This window comes from Poecilia mexicana, unplaced genomic scaffold (genome assembly GCF_051168715.1).
Source record: "Poecilia mexicana isolate PSO_F unplaced genomic scaffold, ASM5116871v1 scaffold_17, whole genome shotgun sequence".
NCBI lineage: Eukaryota > Metazoa > Chordata > Actinopteri > Cyprinodontiformes > Poeciliidae > Poecilia > Poecilia mexicana.
The window spans coordinates 10,298,523-10,320,812 of record NW_028263386.1 but is presented as its reverse complement, the minus strand read 5'-3'; the positions used below and the strand labels follow the sequence as shown (position 1 = coordinate 10,320,812).

General features: G+C 36.2%; 2 protein-coding genes across 5 annotated transcripts in view; one reads left to right on the top strand and one right to left on the bottom strand.

Moving 5' to 3' along the window:
• Positions 1–933: 933 nt before the first annotated feature.
• Positions 934–22,290, bottom strand: part of LOC106924792 (macrophage mannose receptor 1-like) — a 22,269-nt gene continuing 912 nt past the window's right edge. The window contains exons 2-33 of one of the 4 annotated variants that reach the window (XM_014998665.2): positions 19,439–19,549; positions 18,604–18,960; positions 18,221–18,391; positions 17,729–17,884; positions 16,562–16,672; positions 14,985–15,122; positions 14,700–14,876; positions 13,880–14,034; positions 13,014–13,133; positions 12,781–12,896; positions 12,403–12,551; positions 12,112–12,311; positions 11,874–11,989; positions 11,638–11,736; positions 9,701–9,773; positions 9,435–9,588; positions 9,106–9,144; positions 8,565–8,728; positions 8,416–8,477; positions 7,653–7,753; positions 7,386–7,528; positions 4,760–4,865; positions 4,537–4,664; positions 4,142–4,186; positions 3,933–4,035; positions 3,601–3,833; positions 3,292–3,457; positions 2,438–2,602; positions 2,218–2,334; positions 1,857–2,012; positions 1,593–1,622; positions 934–1,476 (exon numbers count right to left, since the gene is read on the bottom strand). In XM_014998665.2, the coding sequence (XP_014854151.1) occupies positions 1,214–1,476; positions 1,593–1,622; positions 1,857–2,012; positions 2,218–2,334; positions 2,438–2,602; positions 3,292–3,457; positions 3,601–3,833; positions 3,933–4,035; positions 4,142–4,186; positions 4,537–4,664; positions 4,760–4,865; positions 7,386–7,528; positions 7,653–7,753; positions 8,416–8,477; positions 8,565–8,728; positions 9,106–9,144; positions 9,435–9,588; positions 9,701–9,773; positions 11,638–11,736; positions 11,874–11,989; positions 12,112–12,311; positions 12,403–12,551; positions 12,781–12,896; positions 13,014–13,133; positions 13,880–14,034; positions 14,700–14,876; positions 14,985–15,122; positions 16,562–16,672; positions 17,729–17,884; positions 18,221–18,391; positions 18,604–18,960; positions 19,439–19,547 (4,422 nt within the window). In that variant the 5' untranslated portion in view covers positions 19,548–19,549 and the 3' untranslated portion in view covers positions 934–1,213. Of the gene's footprint in view, positions 1,477–1,592; positions 1,623–1,856; positions 2,013–2,217; positions 2,335–2,437; positions 2,603–3,291; positions 3,458–3,600; positions 3,834–3,932; positions 4,036–4,141; positions 4,187–4,536; positions 4,665–4,759; positions 4,866–7,385; positions 7,529–7,652; positions 7,754–8,415; positions 8,478–8,564; positions 8,729–9,105; positions 9,145–9,434; positions 9,589–9,700; positions 9,774–11,637; positions 11,737–11,873; positions 11,990–12,111; positions 12,312–12,402; positions 12,552–12,780; positions 12,897–13,013; positions 13,134–13,879; positions 14,035–14,699; positions 14,877–14,984; positions 15,123–16,561; positions 16,673–17,728; positions 17,885–18,220; positions 18,392–18,603; positions 18,961–19,438; positions 20,048–22,290 lie in introns of those variants that run through there. The other 3 variants (XM_014998662.2, XM_014998663.2, XM_014998664.2) reach the window with 3 other exon arrangements.
• The window catches only part of LOC106924791 (MAM and LDL-receptor class A domain-containing protein 2), a 26,669-nt gene continuing 26,333 nt past the window's right edge, over positions 21,955–22,290 (top strand). The window contains exons 1-2 of the mRNA XM_014998661.2: positions 21,955–21,985; positions 22,081–22,209. Coding sequence (XP_014854147.2) covers positions 21,955–21,985; positions 22,081–22,209 — 160 coding nt within the window. The remainder of the gene's footprint in view (positions 21,986–22,080; positions 22,210–22,290) is intronic.

Here is a 22,290-nt window from a genome sequence, read left to right as displayed (position 1 = left end):
TATAAATAATTCTGGCTTAAATTGAAGTCTATTGTTCAGATTATACTTAGTTAGCATGTGTTTATGTAGTGAGACAAGACCAAATAGTTCAGACGTTGCTTTTAAACCTAATCCACAAAGCAACATTGTGAATTACAGGCCACTTTTATTTCCTACTTATCGTACCGTCTATTATTTACCCATTCTGATAATCGACATTAACTTCACCAAATCTTTTCCGTTTACGCCTTGAATTGCTTCGATTCAAGGATTGGTCTATTCCAATATTTGTACTGTGAGACTACTGTCTGCCATTGAATGCATCTTTTGGAAAATTAAAAAAAAAGGAAGGCAAAACTGTGTTACACTTTCAAGTACATTTATTTTCAGCAGAGGAATAAACTGACTGTAAACATGCAGGGGAGCAAATATGCGGCGTTATCTTTTAACAATAAAGGATCGTATTTCAAACCAAAATTCAGAAACGTTCCTTGGGTTTGTGTCTGTAGTAGCTCTTGTGTTCTTATACAGACATTCCTGCTTCATATTGGCACTATGCACTATTCTGCTACCTTGGAGTACAGTCATCATGAAACATACAGTATGGATCCATTTAGTACAAATACACTTAATGTACTTTAAAGATATGCATTTAAAAATTTTATCATATAAGCAGTGCCACTAAACTCAGTCTAAATTTGATTTCTTTTGACAGAATTTGACAGGAAATGTCTTTTCTGATGAAAATATGTTGTACTAAATTAAGAGCTGCCATATATAAATGTACCAAGGGAAAGTTTTTGCGACTTCCTCTAACATGATTACAGTAGAAAGAAACATTCTCCCTCCTTTCTTTATCATTATGCAGTTTGTTCAAAGAAATCAATAACTACAGCGCTGACATTGTTCAATCCTGAACAGATGAGGAAATGTAATAAAAAAATGAACAGTATATTATTGTGAAAGATTTAATGTCTTTTTTTAACATTGACAGGTTGTGTCCATTTTACATTCAAACAGTAAAAGCAATAAACAGCATCTAGAAAATGAGCTTCACATGTAGCCATTATATATACAATCTGCCATGGGTAGAGAAGGAACAAATACAGTTATTGTTAAATTACTGAATATTTATTGTTTGCATTAAAAACAAAAATACTGAAGCATGGTTGTGTTTACAGTAAAATTAATCTCAGACTAGTTTGCACAACTTCGACTTCTGCAAACTCCTAAATCACAGAATTAAAATGGGCTCTGGATTTTCTGGGGAGATTTCGGAGACTTCAGCATTCTCGATCAATTTATTGGTGTCGACCACATCCGGCTGAGATTTTTCGCCATTGAAGTACAGTGGATTGTCGAAGGTGGGGAAGGGACGAGGGGATCTCTTGTAGAGCAAGAAAGCGAAAAGAGTCATTATCGAGATGATGGCAATAAGCATCGCGACCACCAAACTTGTGTGGACACGACTGTGTGGATCGTCTCCGGGTTGAGGGTCTGCACATGCAACAAGTAGACAGGGATAAGCTTTTAATCAATGCCATTTGACTGTAATATCAGAAGAAAATACAAGTAATCAAAAATTGCACAAATCATTAAGAGGTTTAACTTACTCGGTTTTTGACCTGCATCTGTCAACATAACTGTTCAGGAAAAAAAAAAGTGTGAAATAATGAATCTCTTTTCTTAAGTTCAGCTGTAGCCTATGTCTTGTAAAGTATGTAATTTAGAACGGCTTCACGGGAATTTACAGAGTTTATCAATTAATGCTCTTGACAGAATCAAAAGACAAAATAATATATGGAACATTTTTGAAGTTTTGGGTCCACACATCAAGATGCGTGGACTGATTTGAACAAAGATCAGATGCCGCTTACCTTTGGGTGTTTTACAGATGTACGATCTGTCGTGCCATCTGCGCCCTGAACTCCATGTCCCATCTTTAGTTGTTATGGCTCCAAAATCAGAATCCGGTTCATCTTCACCCCAGTTGACATAGTCAAGGAGAGTTTTATCAAGCCATGCCCACGACCCTAGGGACAAAAAAAAAGAAAAAGAAAAAAAAAAAAAAGAAAATGCTGACAACACTTTTAAAATTAAGGAAGTGATTATATTTTATGTTTCAGTTGGCTCAACTGAAAGCCAAAGAGGCTTAAAAGTGTTGCAATAAGTCGTACATTCTCAGTACAAATACAATTTAACTTTATATAAAAATTAACAGGCTAAAAAACTTCTTACCTCTGTGAGTCTTAAATAGACCAACCCAAAAAGAGGCGTGGCTGTCTTGAAATACTTCAATGTTGCTATGGAGAAATGCTTGCTCCATGGGATCTTCAATACTTGTCAGGACACCACCTTAACATCGAAAATAATTTGGTTGCAACAACTTCTCAGCACCTGCTGGATCATTTTTTACTCATATTAACTGACCACGTAGTTTTAAAGAAACTGTTCTTACCATGTCTTACACAACTGCTAGCTGCATCTGCCCATTCAATTTCATCTGTGACAAACAGATAACAGTTGCCTTTGTATGGCAACCAGGTGTAACTATCCTGGTACTCCACATTGGTATCTTCAGGGCAGCGTCCAGGAAATACAACGGACTCTGTAGGGGCAACGTCTGGAAAAGAAATCATTGATTGTGATGAACATAAACTAATTTAAACTGACCTACTTTCACATTCAGTTGTTTGTGTTTGTTTGCTGCTTTCTACGATCTAGAAGATAGCAACACTTTTTTGCCAAGACAGATCTTTGTAAATAAATGTGTTTCAGGGAGATTATTTAATTCTTTCTATTTTATTATTTTGTTATTAGACACACAACTATACAATCTTAAAGTCTTGGGGGATTTCTTTATAACTATATGATTGTACTTGAGAACAATTGTAGAAATCAAGAACATATGCTGTTATTCAAAGCTACAAAAATGCCTTTTCTCATACAATCTTTATGAAAATGCTGTTTTACTTTAGAGACATTTCAAATATTTTCTCTGTCATAGATTTCAAGTAGATTATTCAGTACCAAACAGGCCAAACCCATCTCCACATTTAACTGAAACCAGCCTAAATTGTTAAAATACAAAATAATATGCAATTACTTGCAGTCCAATTATAGTACAATACAGTCAGCTGAATGAAAACAGATAAATTAAAACTTGATATTATATCTGCAATTTGCACTGAATCACAACTGCATATAAATTTATACTGAGCAAACTAAAGCAACCCAATAATATTTGATGAGTTGGAGTAGCTGAATGAATTTTACATCATTTTGTTTTGAATCCTGCCATAATAGTCACACCTGTTGACATCATGCAGACACTGTTCATAGTCTGGTTGCAGAAAGCTGTCCGCCATTTTCCATCCACATCGACATACACACACGGTTTATTCCTGCTTGGTTCAAATTCGGCCCAGTTGGTGGTGCTCAAGTGCCAGCCATCAATAAACCTAAAATAACCATTTGTCTGAAAGCAAAGACAAATTTCTTATTAAGAAAAGGATTTCTTTTAAGCATGTTAGAAAACCCCAAACACAATTATTGGTTGTTTCAAATTATTAAACTTTGAAACAACCTAGGAATGGGTTTCAGATCTCTGCAGCTCTTTACCTCATCTTTGTTAAGTCCAATCCACAGAGGAGTTTTGAGAGTCAAAGCCAGTAATTCAACATAGGCATTTGTCCACTCGGTTCGCAGGCTAGCCAGGTTGGCCTTATCATTTTCACACGATTTCTTGGCTTCGGCCCATGTCAGATTTTGAGTCACAGCCTTGATGCTGTCGTTTCCCAGACTCTCATAAGTGGTAGGACTGATTGGATCCGAGTTATCTTTGATAGCCGTATCTGATGGGAGCAAAGTAAAAGCAATTTTATTTTCAGTGAAAAGATGCTGAAGGTTATAAACCTCAAAATGTTTCCAAACCAGCAAAAGCTTGAACTCACTGAGATCTTTATGACAGATAAATCCGTTTGTGTCATTGCATGACTTTATCAACCATTTACCAATCCCGAAAGCTGAACTGCTGGACATCAGCACGCACTCCTCCTGATTATGAGTAATAAAAAAATATTGATAAAGGTCATAGTTGTCTTCAAACCCTTAATAAGCAAAAATGGGAAATATTTTTGTAAGATTTATTTTTATTTATTACCTCATTCCATCTTTGATAAAATGATCCGGGACGTCTCTGATGTTTCTAAAGGGCAAAGACAAATGCTATTGATAAGAACTGATTTACTTGTATTATTCCTAACTAAATACTAAAAATCTTACATATCAGAGTGAATATATTGACTGATAAACAAGTCCTTATCAGTCAATATATATCCTTAGCAACATGAGGTCAGCAAAAAACACAATTTGCTGCATGGAAACGTTTGCTTTTGAATCATATTCTTTTCACCTTGCAGTACATTAAAGCAAAAGTTGACAAAAATATGCATTTTAGTTTTTAATTTTAATAAAACTTATTTATAAGACAATTAGGAATTCATATTAACCCTGTTGATAAGCATAACACAGTAGTATCACTGAGAATATACTTACAGAATAACCCCAGTTGGTGTATTGCCGTGTTTTTCCATCACTCCAGAAAAATCCATCTTGACTTAAACTGTTTAAACCTATCCATAGATCCGTATTTGCTGCAGTAAGCATTTTGGTGATCAAGAATGCTGCAAATTCAAAGTTCAAATTTTAGTTTTTCTTTCAGACTGAGTATAGCAGGGTTTTCTTTTAACGATGTTAAATATTTAATATGAGAGCAAACCTTGAACTTGTCGTGTAGGAATGGAAACTAATTTGGCATCAAAATTGGCGCACTGAGTTCTTGCATCTTCCCAAGTCACCTTGCGGTCACTCACTATTTTGTAACACTGTTGGCAACAAAAACATTTGAAATATGTAAAGAAAGCAAAGCTAAACTTGATGTTAAAATCCTACACAATATATATCCTAATAAAAGCCAGGCATCTGGCTTGAAAATGAAGATGCCACTTGGACCACACTGTCCATAAAAATCATTAGACTTGATTCCGGCTCCATCCGCATGGTTGTGTCTTTGCCCATGGACACAACATTTCACCTGCATTGCCTGCTAGTGGCCAAAAGCTGTGGCTCCAGTAGTTTGCCATCCTTTGCGTATGAAAGTTTGTGTGAATGGAAATGATTGATTTCATTGTAAAGCATTTTTGAGGGTCTGGATTAGCTGTATACAAGTCTGTAGCATTTCAAAGGTTGTGATCTATAAAACACAAACTCGACGGGAGTTCTGCATCAAACTCTAACACAGATAGAATTTGATACAGAAAATCGCTTTCCGTCGTGTGTGCATGCATGGGCGTAGGAAGCGGGGGGGACGCGGGGGACATGTCCCCCCCAATATTGGAGAGAGCCACATTCGTCCCCCCCAATAATTTCACTGCAGTTGCGAAGAATTTTAAAATCTTCCACTCGCGTGCTTTTATTTGGAAGGCGCATAACAGCGCATTCAGCAGAGCGCTTCCTGCCCCTCCCCCCTCTGAACGGCTCAGAGTAAAGACAGCAGCAGATGGAGTCAGAGAAACTCCGTTTGAAGGAGGTAAACTGTCTGTCAGGGATGTTGCCATGAATATCGCTCGTTTATAACATCTTGTTGTCAGTTTACTTTCATATATAGAACTAAATCTTTTTGGTTTAGCTGTTTAAATTCTGGAATAGTCACATGTCCAAAATTTTACCACTAACTTTAACAGTTAGCTAGTCTAGTCACAATGATTTAGACTGAAACAGCAGCAAACTGAGCAACACCTGATCATACTCGACCACTTAACATGTGTTTTATATTATATTATATTATATTATATTATATTATATTATATTATATTATATTATATTATATATTTAGGAGAACAGCAGTGCTACAATGATGTTGAAGAAAGGTGAAGAAGCTCTGGTGAGGACTTCATTTAGTTTATTGAAATATGTATTAACTGTTTTTAATTTTTAAATAAACTAAACTATTTTATTATGAGAGGAGCAGGTCAGGGAAGACATAGGAGAGCCAGTTGATGTTTCAGGGTGTGAAGATATAAAAATTATATTAATTATAATAGAACCAGAAAGGAGAACAGGAGGAGACTTATGTCAGGTTGATTTCTTTCAACGTTTCAATATTTTTTCATTATTTCCACACCATAAGGTTAATGGTTAGAAGACAATAAGAAAAGTGCTTGAGGAGAGGTTTAAAAATAAATTAGTGAAAATTTTTGCTACACAGTAAATAGAGTTGAGATGTATACATCTGAAAATTAAGTTTAAATTCTCATTCTGTATGATAAAAACATACTTTTTAGATTTAGTTCACATTCTGACACTGTACATCACTGTAGTGTCTGTTGTAAATCCATGAATCCATGCAGGAACATCAGGCTGCAGAAAGTCAGAGGGAGGCAGAGACAGAAACACATATCTGTAGATATTTTAGTTAAATGTTTGCGGCTGAAAATGACAGGAGAAAAAAAAAATTTAGTCTTTTTGCCTCAGTGTTTTTTATGAATCTTTGGTAAGTTACTGAATGCAAGGCTGGAAAGTGAGACTGAGTTAACATTGAGGAGCTAAGGTGTCTGTTAGACGTGAAAAGTATAAGTTTTGTTTATTTTGTAGATCAAACTGTTGCACTGATGTAGAGAGATGTTCAAGAAGAACAAAACTTATTTTTTAGATTTTATTTTTGTTGGTCAAACTGCTGTATTGAGTTTAAAACTGTTGTGTCTTATTTTATGAGCTGTTTTCTACTTTGGTTTTAGAAATAAGTAGAACCTGTTCAATTGCAAGTCAATTTATATCAATGCATTTTGACCAATAAGATACATCAGAATCTGGTCGGCTCTGTGCTACCAGAGTATGTAGCTTGCTAGTTGTGAGGCAAATGCTAAAGTGAGTGTTCATCCTGGAATGACAGTCATTATACTGCATAACTTTAATCTGATTATTGGATTGTAAATAGCAACGTGTTAGAATACTTGTTACTGAAACAAGGGTCAGATTAGAGTAACGCGTTACTGATGTGTTGATGGCATAATTGTTTGACATTTCTGCTCAAGCTATTTACTCATCTGTCAGGTTTCCGATATGCGTCCCCCCCAATGACAGACTCGTTCCTACACCCTTGTGTGCATGGATTTAATAATGCGTTTGCCATTCCTGCATATGGGCATACGTACACTTTTATTAGAAAGTCTATGCAATCCTTTATAGATGAGACACCAGTGAATTAATCATTCACTTGATTAAGGTTAAGAGCAGGGATGCATCCAACAGTTGCAGAAGAGTGGCATTCATGGATTGCTGTTGCAGACTGCTGGCATTCACAATCTAATCTAGATTCTTTTTTTGTTTTTGTTTTTTTTTTTTACCTTTGAACCAAATTTTTTCCATGTAGCCAGACATCCACCTATGAGAGATACTGTTGGGGCTGCAGTGGTGTTGACAGGTGGTGAGTTTGATCTTTCACAGATGGACTGAGCCTCTCTTCCGCAGTTAGAAGTACGCCAATACCCTGCAAGGACATCAGACTCACTGAACAGCATCTTCATTTTGAAGCACTATGTTCATATTTTCAGACATTTCAGTTAGAGTTTGATACCTTTTTAAATATGCACATTTGTGATATCCTTACTTACCCATATGATACCCCATCGTAACACAGTTCTCATCAAAGGCATTGGAATTCGGCTGATTTTCATCCCATCTTTGATAAGACACCGGAGTATCATCCAACCACCTGGCGCCACAGACAGTCCAGTTGAGTAATGCATATTTATGTGAACAGAGTTTTCTATGGTAAGAATTAAACAGGGTTTTGTCTTATATTGGTAACTCTCCCTGGTCACAGATCATAAAAAGGAGAAAAGTCTGGAGGAACTCAAACATGGAACTGGGACATTGTTAACCATTCTGGGGTCCTTAGAGAAACAGAATAGGAGTAGTTTATTTAATGCAAACAGTGATTTAAATGTTTCCAAACTGGCATTCGCATCAACTACTGACGTTTTTGACTTCAGAATTGTTTCAAAAGGGCAGAAGTCCACATTTCTCTTAGCCATCATGCTCTGACTAGGTGCTCCAAAAATTTTTTTTACACAAAAGACAATATAAAAAGCAAATCTAATATCGAGAGACATTTACTGATCTTAACATCTTAACAGAACAGCTCAAACAAAACCTCAATATTCTCTAAAAATTCCTTTGACAGAGAAGAGACTCAGTATCTGACAAAATATGTCCATTATGTATGCATTTTCCCCCATGACTACACTGTCAGCTTAACTGAATCAATTATGTTCTGTCACAGTCAAATAAAAAGAGAAAAATTAGAAAATAAAATTGCACACTTTTTATTTAAGTAATACACATAGCTAGTATGTATTAGTAAGTAATAATCACCAAAATGACCCATCAAGATCCACTGATAAGCCTATGAACCACGCCCCATAGCCTCTTGAAATCTGTAGAAGAAAAACAAAGTAAATGCTGTCTATGAACAGGCAAATATGCGATATAAGTGCTCTGTGTGGTAAGATGACTTTACCCACCTGTTTCCATAAGAAAATGTTTTCCTCTTTATTGTTGATTACTACCAAGTCGCCATGTCTCCTTTTGCAGAAGTCACGAGCCTCTTCCATAGATTTAGCCATTCTGTTCAGGTAATATTGTCTCCCTTTCCATATAAGCCAACCGTCAGATGTGGTGTTAAATTCTGTAAAGATTTTGAACGGATGTGACGTTACTATTCAATTATTAATCTGGCATATAAACAGTAAAGACATTTTGGTTGGTGTTTTCTTTGCAACAATACTTATTAACAATGGATATTGAAGAGCTTCTTATTATATGATGACAAACTTCTAAGGATTTTGTTTTATGGGTTAAATATCAGTATGTTAAGTATGCTAATTTCCCTCTTCCAGTCATGATTAAAATTAAAAGTAGTTGCTAGTTTTCTATGATAGAAATAATAATTAATCTGCATTCTTTTATCACAACCTAGAGCTATTATTATGAGTTAGACGTTCAATTAGTATGTTTAAAGGATTCAGCGTTTTAATTTTAAGGACAATGTCCAGGTAGTCTTACCTGCTGCTGTATTGTTGGGAGGTGGTTTTAGAGTTGCTCCTGTAAAAGCACAAAGCCAGTTTAGATGCTATGCAAGTCATTTTAGGAAAATATGCTATTTTCTTAATTTTTGCATTTGAATATCATCAGTATGATGTCACATTGTAAATTGTGACATCAGCCATTCAGTGAGACTGGATCCAAGTCAGGAACATTTTTTTAAATCTTTATATAATTAGGTTATATAAACAAATTTATCTAAAAACACACTAACCCATATGAGAGAGATTTAACCATCAAAATATATTTTTAGAAAATGGTATATATTTTTTTCTTTATATTTTCTCTACCTGCTCGAATCTGACACAACCAGTCATTGTAGCTTTCACAGTTCAGATCATTCCAGGAGCCTTGCTCGTCCCAGTTATACATCACAAATTCAGTACAGCTTTCATCATTGTTGAAGTTGTTTGGTTCTCCTTCCTGCCAGTGCTGGAAGTTCAACTATAACAAAAAGAAATAGTAAGGAGTGTTTCGTTAAGTTTATTTTAGAAATGTTAGCTAAAACAGAACAGATTGATATTTGGGTTTAAAAAAAAGAAAATGAACTACTAACCGCACTTCCATCAGTCCATACATAACCGTTTGGATTTTCAAAGTGAAGTCCAATCCAAGCTTTGCCACCTCTGCTGAAGGAACATATTCACACAAGTCACAGAGATTAAAACTTTGGTATAAGATAGAGCTGTTGTTAGAGATTACAAAAAAAGTGAATTACAGAGTACCAGCATATTATTTGGATCTATCCTCCCCCCGAAACATGTGGTAAAACATATAATACCCAAGTGACAATTGTGAAAGATACCACAACCTTGAGCTGGTGCTTGGTTTGTCTGCTATAGGTGCGACTGGTTTATGAAGGACTCCACAGTAACATTTATCACAAGAATTTCTATTTTCTATTCAAAAATTCCTTTCTGCATATAATTTATTCCTGTTAAAGGGTACCTATTAAATTAGGAGGTCTGTGGCTGTACAAAACATGCTTATTACATTTTTTTATTTTAAATCATTCACAGATCTGTCTATTATGACCTCCTGTAAGAATTAGATGTTTTAGGGCTAAGCTAAAAGAGGTAATGAATTCTACCTTTTGTTTCACCCTTGACCTGTTTTAAGGTGGAAACAGCACATCTCCTCTAAAATAATTGCCACTAGCTTTTAGCATAGGGTACTTTTTCTCATTTAATATACTTAACAGGGCAGCTCTTGTGTTTGAATGTATAGCTATATGCAAAAGGCTTTCCTAAAATGCATGTGTGAAACAGTTTGTAGCTGTGGGTAAATGCAGAGCTACTTGTGTATTGTGCTATTTTAGCAGATCTGTTTCTATGTCTCATTTTAAAACTTGAAAGACTCACAATTTCAACTGTGCACAGATTTAGAACCTACAAATACTTTAATTAAATTACATCAAAATTGAGAGAATGAAAAAAAATCAAAGAGGGGCAACATAAAGCTGCATTTTCACTTTATTAATTTTATATAGGAGTGTTTAGGGGGTTCCAAAAATAGTTACTGTATAAGCCTGTAGTTATTTTTAATAACTAGTCTTTTTAAGACCAGAAGTTTGCAGCCAGGAGATAATTGTAAATAAATACTAAGTAGCTGTAATACCTAATCATGTGACACTTTAAGCCCAACATACTTTTAGACACAGAAACACATTTAGTTATTTACTTGATATACTTAACATAATGCGTTACAGATTTAATCACACAGAAAACAATCTAAGGTTGTAAGGAGAACTCAAAGTCCACAGCATTGGGAATCACATTCCAGTATCTGTCCAATAAGCAGAACTGCACCAATATGAACAACCACTGTTTATTTCCATCTTGTTTGTGATTGTTGTGACATGAAATAGTGATCGAGTGCAGGATCATGGCAAATTTAACAGAAGCAGAGAAGGAAAGTTGACGGTGTGGTCATCATTTCTGCACGGTGTTGAAAGTGTAGGGAAATATAAAAACTACCATAACAGCAGCATTTAAATCTGATATAAATATCGGCCCAAATTTTCAGTCTTATCATAACTGTGTAATAATAGCACACTATTTAAGTCAGTCTGGAGAAAAAAAGACACAAAATCTGATATATACATTTTAATAATAAAAATAAATAAAAGGAGTCTCACAAAGAAACCTATTAAATCAATGTGTAAGCTCCTGTCATTAGTTTTAGCCTTCATCCTCCTCAGTCATCTTAATAGATAAACGCTTAGTTTACTTTGCACAAACTTTTCATAGTCTTTATGTCCATGTGACCTACAGGATCATTGCCACCTTCCTATTACAAAGAAACTCTTGTCCCATCCATGGACATGGTGCACACCATCAACCATTTGTTGCAACCGGGACATTAAGAAAGGACATTCATTTTCCGGTTTATTCATAAAGCTGCACTTGCACTTTAAAAACATCAGCTGCAGCGCTGTACCTGTAGCACAGTGCCACAGTATGTTTTGTTTATGAACGGATAAGAACCACTCACTAGGCAGCAGCTCGGGAAAGGGAGGACATCACATGATAGTGAGACAGTCTTGATCCAAGCATCACATCAGGCAAATAAGGTATGGTTAGGTATGGTTCCCTGAAAAACGATGAAAACTCTGACATTTTCATCAATCAAAGAATGCCCCCTGGATGCTTTGAATAGAATCTGAAAAGTGGGCGTGTCTGGGGAAAAAAGGACATTTGATCACTTGAAGTAACGTGTTGAGCAGTTACCTTGCAACCATTAGTTCAGAAGAGCTGTGGATGCTTAACAGGTCTCCTCCTATCGCCCTGCAGTAATCTCTGGCTTCAAACCAGGTCTTCTCCTCTGAACGTGGTCCTGTGAAAAACTGAACAACAACAACAACAACAAAAAAAAGAGTTACCTGGACAATCCTCATATTCACAAATTAATTTTAAGAGAATAAAATCTTTTCGTGTGAACTGCTTTCACTAAGCTTCTTTTATTTACCTTCGCACAAACACTTCTTGTTCCCACTCGATTCCAACCGTCTGGACACTGGGGAGGAGTTTGAGTTTGGGGCGGTACCGTTGAAACTACCCCCTCTGCCATGCATTTGCAGATGTATTTCTCCTTGTTGGTGCAGGGCAGCATGTCCCAGAGTCCAGCCGAAACCCCAGTCGCCATAGCAACACAACCTTGTTGGTTACCTAAATGATTCATGAAACGAATGATATTTTTATTTTTGTCTGTGTTTGTTTTGTTTTCTGCTTTGTATGCCTTAAATCCAGAGATCCATACCTGGCATTCCAGAATTCCAGTGAGTAAATCTCACAAACTCTGTATTGGTCCAGGAAAAGATATCAAGGTTATTCTGATTAGAGAGACCGATCCAGAAGTGTTTCTCCGGTCTTAGTCCCACCAGACTCACAAGGAAGGCATTATCCACCCTGTAGGTATTTATAAAAGTTAATAAATCTGTGCTAATAGAGTATTTATACTTCATCTATCAGTTATGAAGGTCGCTGCCTGGTCTTAAGCTTTGGGCTTGAATGTTAAAATGTTTCTGAACCACTGTTGCAAGTCAAATTGTTAAGTAGAGATGGGTAAATTTTAATACCTACAGTCTGCCTCAGAAATATCTAGAGGTTAGTAATTAAACACTATGAGGATTGTTACCCATTTGAGACATCAGCTAAGTAGGAAGCTGAGCTCTGGCAGTCTTCTTTAGCTTCATCAAAGGTTTTGGTCTCAGTGCCCACAAAGTAACAAAAAGAGCCATGTCTTCTCCAGCCCTAAAAAGATTACGTCATTGATTAGAATCAATCATTCATAGCCAAACTTGTAATCTTGTATTCTTTTTTCATGTAAAATGACAGATATTGAAAACATAAGATTCATAATTCACTAACAATTTTGCAGCCGGCATCCAAATGTAACTCTATTACATCTCCTGTTCCGTCAGTGGCACTTTGCTTCATACAAATATATCCGTGCTTTTCATCGCAGGATCGGTCCGCCCAATTTCCATTCTGCAAAAAGTAAAGTGATTTAAAAGATGGATGGTACTAAAACCATTTACATCAATATAATGGGTTTTTTTTTAAGTGTGTTTGGTAATACTACAATAAAGGAACAGTTTTTCCTTGCAAAAGGAAAAGAGTGATAAACACAACCAAAAGTTGTGGTCAATTATCACAACTTTTTGGTGCAGTTAGCAAGGCAAAGCTTTTGCATATTCAATAAAAAAAATAAAAAATAAACATAATGAAAATTGTGGAAGTATAACACAGTAGACACAAATAACAGCAGTGCTTATACTTAGGTGGTAGTTTTGTTGCTTCTGTTCTCTGATCCTGATTCAAACAGTACAAAATGTGATCAGAGGCAAAGTAAGAGGTGCAAATACAAATTACTCTGAAAATATTATCTTCTGTTCTTGTTTATGTGAGATTTGATCAATAAATAAGATTTTATTTGAACAACTTAACTATTCATCAAAACAAATGTATAGCAGGAAATATATACACATATGCAGAAACTAAGTACATATGGACACCAAAGCGTAGTCTACCCCAGTCAGGAAAACATTATATGAATTGGAAACTAGGTGAGTTAACCCAGAACCTTGATATTTTAAGGGGTAAAAGAACAATTGGTTGTCCCTTGTATAGTTATAAATTCCTTTTATAGTGATATGCATTCTGGTCTCTTCTGTCTAAGATGTGCAAAAATGTAGACAAATAAAACAATTATTTGAATATTATCCGAAATATACCTCTCCTTTCATGAGAACGCAGTCTTCTTCATCAGTGGACACTGTGGGTTCTTCAGGCTCCCAGCTGGTGAAGGTGACGGTCGTGTGGTCACTCCAGTCAAACAACCCTTCAGTGGTTCTGTCATTCAGTCCTATCCAAAGCTCATCAGTAGGTGCTACGGACAATAAAAGTGAAATATTTTAATCTTGTACTTGTAGATTTATGGAAATAATCATGTCTGAGTGTGCACGTGTTGGAATGTGATTGTTTTCTCTTCATCTTCATCAACTGCAGTGTTTGAAACAAGATTTTAAATGCAGGAAGCAGCATGGCTTCATGGGCAAACTTATGTCCTTACATGTAGTTTGAGTCACAGGTTGGTAGATTCCCAGGTGTTGTAAGCAGAATGCACAATTTGTAAAATGCGTGAGGATTTATTTTTATTTTTACTAAAGCAGATGGACTCATTTTGTTTGCCATTATACATCTTCTAGTCTTGGCTGTAAAATTTTATGCCATTCAAAATGAAAATGCATACAGAAAATACCATGGTTAACCTTTATAGTGCTGAAAATCATTTTAAAAATCTGATTTAAAAGTAATTTCTGGAGAGCAAAGAGGTTGATGTTGCCTCCTTTTTTGTTCTTTTAAGAGAAAGTGACTACCACATGTGGACAATGACATGTCTTCTCCTTCTGCAGTGTCTGATGAACTATTTCTTTATGTAGGACAAATACTGTCTTGCTGATGTGGAAAATGCTTTTTTCAATTGTTTTGCAGTGGCACTGAAACAAAAGACCAGCACGCAATACTATGATCAAGTATAAGAATGTCTTGTACCATATCCAAGCTGAGAGATGACGAAGCTTTGGTCCTCAATGTTGCGTATGTTCACGAGTTCACTTCCCTGTTTGCGACACTCTGTCAGAGCACTGGACCATGACTTTGGGGTGCGCTGAAGGTAAAAACAGTGTCCATTGTAAGGGATCCAGTGATCTGGGCAAAGTCCGTCTTCAACTGATGAAAAGAACAAACATACAGAGACTGAATGACAAAGTTCTTTGAAGTAATAATGCAGAGAAAACACAAATGTAAAATTTTTCAGTGTGAAGTAATTTTCAGTACATCGTGGCGGAGCTGGCGGCGTTCCTCCTTTGTAGCAGATGTAGCCAAGTTTCTTTGTGCAAGTGGAACTTTGCCACGAGTACTGGCCAGCGGTGTCAAGAAGCGCACAGTTGTGTCCAGGGTTAGGAAGTGGGTGCCCTGAAACAATATGGTAATTTAAGTCAAATTTACTCTTAACTAGGCAAATTATCAGAAAAAAAGTACCATCACACATACAACCATAACATGCAGCTAGTCAGAAATGAGTAGTTATGTTTTTGAAGTACATGCAGAACTTCACAGAAATTTAATCAGAAAGGTAGATTCTCATTAAACAATGTATTCCAATTCACCCCTAGTTATGCATGCAATCTAGCTTAATTTATAATATCAACTGTTGAAAACATATGTTTTATATTATGTTTGCATTGAGTCACTTGATTTACAGCAATCTCTGCTCCAAGAATATGGCAACAGTGGCCATTTCATTCCATTTAGCTTTTGTTTCTGCATATTTGAGCCATTTTCACAGATCTTCATTGTCACAAGAGAATATTACTACGTTCGCAGATGCTCTTATAAAAACAACTTGTGCTTCAAGAGTCAACCTTGAAGCAGGAGGGTGTTAGGTGCATCAATCTCCCTTTTTGACTGATCAGCCTGATTGGTCTTCAATCAAACAATGGGTCCTGGTAGAGCACCATCTCCAAGGCCATTATTCAAGTGATAGTCTGTCACAAAAGGCTAAAAATTTTACCCATCTCTTGGTGGATGTGACACAAATCAAAGATTAACAGCTGAGCAGGTGGTTTAATACAGCCTGCAGCAACAACTAATGTAACTTTAGAGTAGTAACCAGAAATTTGTTGGCTTTACAAAATTTCTGTAGCAAAAATGAGCCAGAACATTAAGTCTCCATGACTAGCTAAAAATGTGTTTTTTTTTAACAAACTCATGGTAATATGGTACCATTTTAATTGTAATCTCACGATAAATAATCCAAATAATATATTTATGTGATTTGAAATAATACAACTGAAGAAGGGACATTAAACATTCAACCTGAAATGGCATCACAGCTTTTTCAATAAGAGAAACATTCGAAAGGGAAACAATAACACAGTCTAAATAATATGAGCACGAGTGTTATGGTGTTAATAGAGGTTTTCTTAAATTTTAGAGAAATCTTATTGTTAGTATGAATTTTTATTTTATAAAAAGACATCTAATGACAGTCACCATAATACTTTCTAAGGTTTGTAGTAAGTTTTAGCTAAGTCTCAAATATTTTATGACTCTCAGAAGTTTTTTCTCACAACATAACTTCCTGCAGCTGCTGATCAGATAAGTTCGTCTAAACATCACTTGAAAAAATTATGAAAAGCTTTAACTCAGTAAGGCTTCAAATATCTGGGTGTTTTACGATTCAAGCAATGGCGTTTTTGTGTCAGGCTATAATTTACCAGATTTTTCTGCATCAAAAACTTTGAATTTCTTAAAACAGGCTGAATTAAAGTTTTTATCTGGTTACAGATGAGTCCTTTCATATTGATCAGGAAAACTCTACTTCTGAGATGATCGATGATCAGATAACTTACCGGCATCCCACTTAATATACCGGAAGGGCTTTCTGTCTGTCCACTGCCAGCCATGTTCTGTGCCCAAACTCAATCCAATCCAAAGCTTGTTTCTTCCTGTTCCTGTTAGTCCTGAGAGTTGCATAATGTTTTTATGGCAGAAAGGGTAAAAAAAAAAAAAAAAAAAGACAGAAAAGAAAATGAATACTTAGTTCCTCTTTTTCATTGCTTAACAGCAAAACTGCACCACTACAATATTTTCTATGTAGACTATTTATCCACAGTTAACTAGCATTTAATGTTGGACTTTTGATGACATTGAAATAATATCACTAAATGATAATTTGCTAGGACAAGAGGATATAGAGCAGGGGTCTTCAGACCCAGGCCTCAAGGACCAATGTCCTGCAACTTTAAGATGTGTCTCTGCGTCAAAACACCTGAGACAAATAATGAGCTCATTAACAGGAGCACTTGACTGCATCCTGAGGAAGTAGTTCAGCCATTTAATATACATGTGTTGGCCCAGGGACCAATCCAAAAGTCGCAGGTCATCGACCATCGAGGCCAGGATTGGAGGATAATGGATAAATGATGGATGAAACTACAATACACGAGAAATTCGCTGCGAAACTTGTGCCCGTTTTTTAAACGGTGCATACATCTGCATGGCTCCTGAGCTCTGTGATCAAAAGGTATGGGCTTTAATCTTCCCAGGTTACTTTTCCCCTTCTGTCATCACTTGCTTACAGTTACATAAGGACACGGAAAACATTTAAACATGGAGGAAGGGCTGTTAACCCAATGACATGTGCACAAAAGGAGCTTAGAGCAGCTAAGACTTTCTGGCACTGGCTACTTCTACAGCAAGGGGTCTAGTAGGCATGTTTTTTTTTTTTCCTTCTGTTACTTTTTCTTAATAAAATGATCATTATCAAGAAGGAATATTATTCCTATTAGTTCAGCTTTCTCTACTGTAGTTGTTGTTGCCTCCCCAGTTTCTGCCTTTTTAAGTTATAGCAACTATTTTAAAAACACCAGCATTGAGGTAGCATCATTATTATGCCATGTTGTGGATATATATACAAACTCTTCATGGTAGTATAAAAAAGTGCTACATGGACCAGTTAGGTTACAAAACTAAAACCATTTGTAAAACTATTTAAAATATCAACAGACTGCACCTACCTGTGATGAAGGCCTTCTCGATAGGATCGACAATGCTAACCAGAAACGCAGCCTGCTGTTTGCAGCTGGCGTCAGCCTGAGCCCAGGTCAGAGCTGACTGCATGTTCACCTGGTAATAAGCTCCTGTAACAATGTTTCTGTTCCAGTGATCTGTGGCTGTGCAGGTATATAAAAAAATGTTTTATTATCTTCATTTTGAGTTCAAACATATATCAGACACTCTACTTATTTTAAGTGTCGTCTTATTAGAACTGTGATCTGTAATTTCAGTACTGCATGTTTAAGCTGTTTACTTTATCAAAACCACATGAGTGGTCATTACCAGGATTGTGCATATTGTGATAAAATGCTTGGGATGCAATTCTCTCAATTAAATGTAATTTCAATCAGACTAAATCGGTCAGAACTGTCATATTTTGTTCACAAGACATTGTTTTCCATATAAAGATGCTTCCAGAAGAGTTTAGCGATAGCTAGAGCTGACAAACTTACAAGACGATGGGCAGTATCCCCACTGTTCATGCTGATATTTGGTTTCAGTTGCACACCAGCTGCGCTTCGTTTTGGAGTCATAAGTGGTGCAGTCTCCATACCATCGGTCCTTGTACATGAAGGGAAACATGCAGATTTTGCCAAACGAATTCCCTCCAATCGTGTAATATTCTACAGGGGAAATAAAAGGTTCTTCATGTTAAGTCAACCAGTTTTTTAAGGGAACAAAAATTAATTTCATGTCTTTTCAGTATTTTTTTTACTACAAATTTTCCACTTTGAGGAAATGGAAAAAAAGAAGTGAAAGTTTCATTGAGGTTCATTAGTCTCATTGTTTACAACCTCCACTTAACCACAAAGTCACAAACACAAATGATTTATACCTCTGTGTGTTCTTGTACAGGCACCACTAGATGTCCCTGCAATGGTCAGGTGGTTGTTCGGCCCAACAGTTTTGGACAGAACGACTGATTCATCTGTTTTGACTTCAATGTAGAACGGCTGATCTTTCAGAGTAAGCAGGGTTCCGTTTTGGCAGTCCCACTTCTGTAGGTCACTGTTTTCGTCGCAGTCGTACTGGCTCACCTCGCTCCCCACACTTTTGCCCTGAGCACCCAGACATTTCTTGGTCGAAACCACAAAAAGCCGGTTACTGGTTGTCCAGCGAATTTCAGTGCAGCGAGTACCTCTTTTGGCCAAACAAAACCCAGTGGCCTTGTTCATCAGAATAAATGGGGAATCTGCAAAGAAAAACATTTAAAATAAAACAGTTTTTATGCCTTAAAGATTTTTTTTTATATGTATGCAATTGTAGTATCACTGCCAAATTTAAAGCCATGCATGTGCAAGATTGAAATACAAAGTGTGGTTATGCATTTGTTAATTTTGTCTGTTTGCATGAAACTGTGACTTAAATATAAATACCACTTCTCACTTTATTTGAAAATTCTTTTATAAAAGCATTAAATTAAATTAAAACTGCCAGAACTAGAACCTTATAAACTTATTTGTCAAAATGTTACATGTTTCATATAAAATAAATGCTAAAATAATGCAAATATAGCAATAAAGGGAATCTGAAGCTATTAAATATATTTGCAGGCATGCATTCTATAAGCAAATCACCACCAATAATTACCTATAAAAAATGCACAAGAATCAACATCATCATCAAATGCTGATATAATAACATACAAAACAGCATAGGTTATACAATACCGTTTATTAATGTTGTCGATCCCTGCAATGCTAGCACGAGGAGCACAAGGGCTGCAAGAGCAATCCTTAGAGGTGACATTCTTCTAAGTCCCAAAGCAGCAGACATCATCCCTGCATTGCAAGCAGAGGACATATGAGTGCAAACATGAAAAGGAGGGAATCTTAATAGCACACCGACATGTTCTCCTTTTTTTCCCCTTTTCATTGAGAAACTGTCATGTTTCAGATTGGCACATTTCAACATTTTGCTACTGGCTAAAAAAAAAAAAAAAAAAAAAAAGCAGGAAGTTAAGGACAGCATGCACACAAACACATACACAAACATGCCTTTCCCTCGCACGGATGTTACACTCCAGAAATGGAAAAAGCTGGCCCCATTCATTATGCAAAAAAAAAAAAAAAAGTTGCTTTGGGTAAGCACAATTCATGCAGAAAACATTCAGTACACAAACATGTTTTTTCCTCGCATGGATGTTACACTCCAGAAATGGAAAAATGCTGGCCCCACTAGCTATAGGGAAAAAAAAATTGCTTTGGGTAAACGCAAATAAATTAGAAAACATTTAGCACTTTCTTAATAGAAATGTGAATGATTGAGATTTTGGACCACCATCCACTTTGAAAAAACCACTGAGGCATTAGGTTGACACAGCTTAACCTTATGTTGCAACTGCGTCCATTTTCCAGCTACTCAAAACAACTACAACTAAAGATTTTGTTTTCAGTAATTAGCAACTATTATGAGTTCATGCAAAACATGTGAGAAAAGATTTAGCTTTTTAGTTAGCTTATCGGTTTTGAATATCCAGCAGCCTTAAGCTAATGTTTTTACACAGCATGTGCTTTCGTTAACATGTGGGTCATGTATGACGTTTTTGTTATGAGTATGAAAAAAATCAAAGCAAAATTCACATGTCACCAAAGATCCCACTTTTTACCTAGAGTTTTCTGGATCGAATCCTCAAATGATAATTAAACCAAGCTTTTTTTTTAGTGCTTTCTACTCTTTCAATGACCTCAAATACCTTTTCCACTAAAACCATGTTCACTCATGCTCAAACTTTCTTACACTGATATGCAGATTAGTAATCAGTTACGGGATAAGTGACTTACACAAGATTAGACTGAGACGTAAGGAAGCAGTCACTGTGCAACAGTCCTGTTGGCTGGATCATCTTTAAGCTATTGTACATTAATGAACAACATACTTTGCTAAACTGAATGGAACAATGTCTGCAGTCATTGGCAACAGTTTCTGGATGGTTCTTGAATCATAAATGTGCTTTTTACAGACTGTTTTCGCAGTTTGGCTTGCTATCCATCCAGAGATGTTCAGTTCCAAACTAATCTGAAATCCTCAATTTTAAATTAAGTTCTGTACAACAAATCTCCTCCACTCATGGGACATTACGAGGACGAGCAGGAATAACTGGATGATGGAGGATGCATTTCCTTTTCTCCCACATTTCCAATAGTGAGCTTTGCATCTTGCAACAGATGTAAGGACGCATATGGTCTTTCATAAGGTTTTGAGACAAGAGCCGCATTTAATGTTGCTGATATAAACAACATTATGTTCATCCTGAGTGAAGCAACATAATATCCTGTGTTGGAGTGGAGAAATTCAGATGTCCATCTCTTCCTTTACATTTTTCATAGCATTTAGTATTTTCACTTCCTCTTTTGTTATTTTCCTTTCTTCTGAGTTGGAGTATTTTGCTGAAATATCAACCTTTGTAACTGCAGGGCTTTTTGTGTGAGTCTGCTCAAGCAGAAGAGAGACAAATGCATGTAAAGCTGAATTACACTTTACCAAATGTACCTCAGCTTTGCAAAACATAAACTTTGGTGGGATATTATTTTTTCACAAAAAATCTATATTTTACTAAAACACCTAGCAAATAAGACTCTAAGCAATAAAGTTTTTACCAGACCCCCCAAACAAAAGCTTGTTTGTAAAACTGATCAAGTTATTTCCAATTAAACAAAAAATGTCTCCCATTTTATTTGCACTGAAGGAAAAGTTAGAACCAAAATTTTGTGACGAGTTTTGAAACTGTAGCTTTTCAGATTATCCTCTTGCATATTAAGATATTTGGATTTAAGGTTTACATAATGTTAAACTAAAACCTCAACTCTCTCCTCAGCTCTGCATGGCACTTGAAGTTATGGAGGTCGAAGTTCACCTCCATGCAGGATGCTGTAAAACTTGATTAGTTTTATCTGAAACATTTATGCTTATTCTAGTTTGTTTTATCTGAAGTCTTACTTAACTTTCAAATAAAGACATGCAGCATGATGACAAAAGTAGCAGGTTACTGAGTGCATGCTGTACTTTAAGCTGTCATTTAAGCTGCGATAAGGCTTCACAGCCTTGGCTAATCTAATGTAGTAAAGATGCCATTTGGATTACTCCAGCTCAGTGTTTGTTGAAAGCTTAGAAAGATATGATGTGTTAGGCATCAGACTCCGTTTTTGTTGGACTCCCCCAGAATATTGTCTCATCTTGACTGAAGATGATACTGAACATATTGGTGCTTCTGTCAGGTAGGAAACATCAATGTTCTGTTTTATCCAGTAAATCAAAAACAACTGGACGTTGAACTTCTTTCCATCTCGTTTACATTTCTACTTGTTATCAGGACTGGGGACTATTGTGTCCTGCTGTTCCAGTGGGAATTTTAATTGCACATCCGGAGAATGTGTACCTGCTCAAAAGCTTTGTGATTTTAGAGAGAACTGCGAAGATGGCTCAGATGAAGAGTTTTGTGGTAAGACACATTCATCAGACTTCATTCTCTACCTAGTTTCCGCCATGGACAACCACTTGAAACCAGATTTTTATATACACC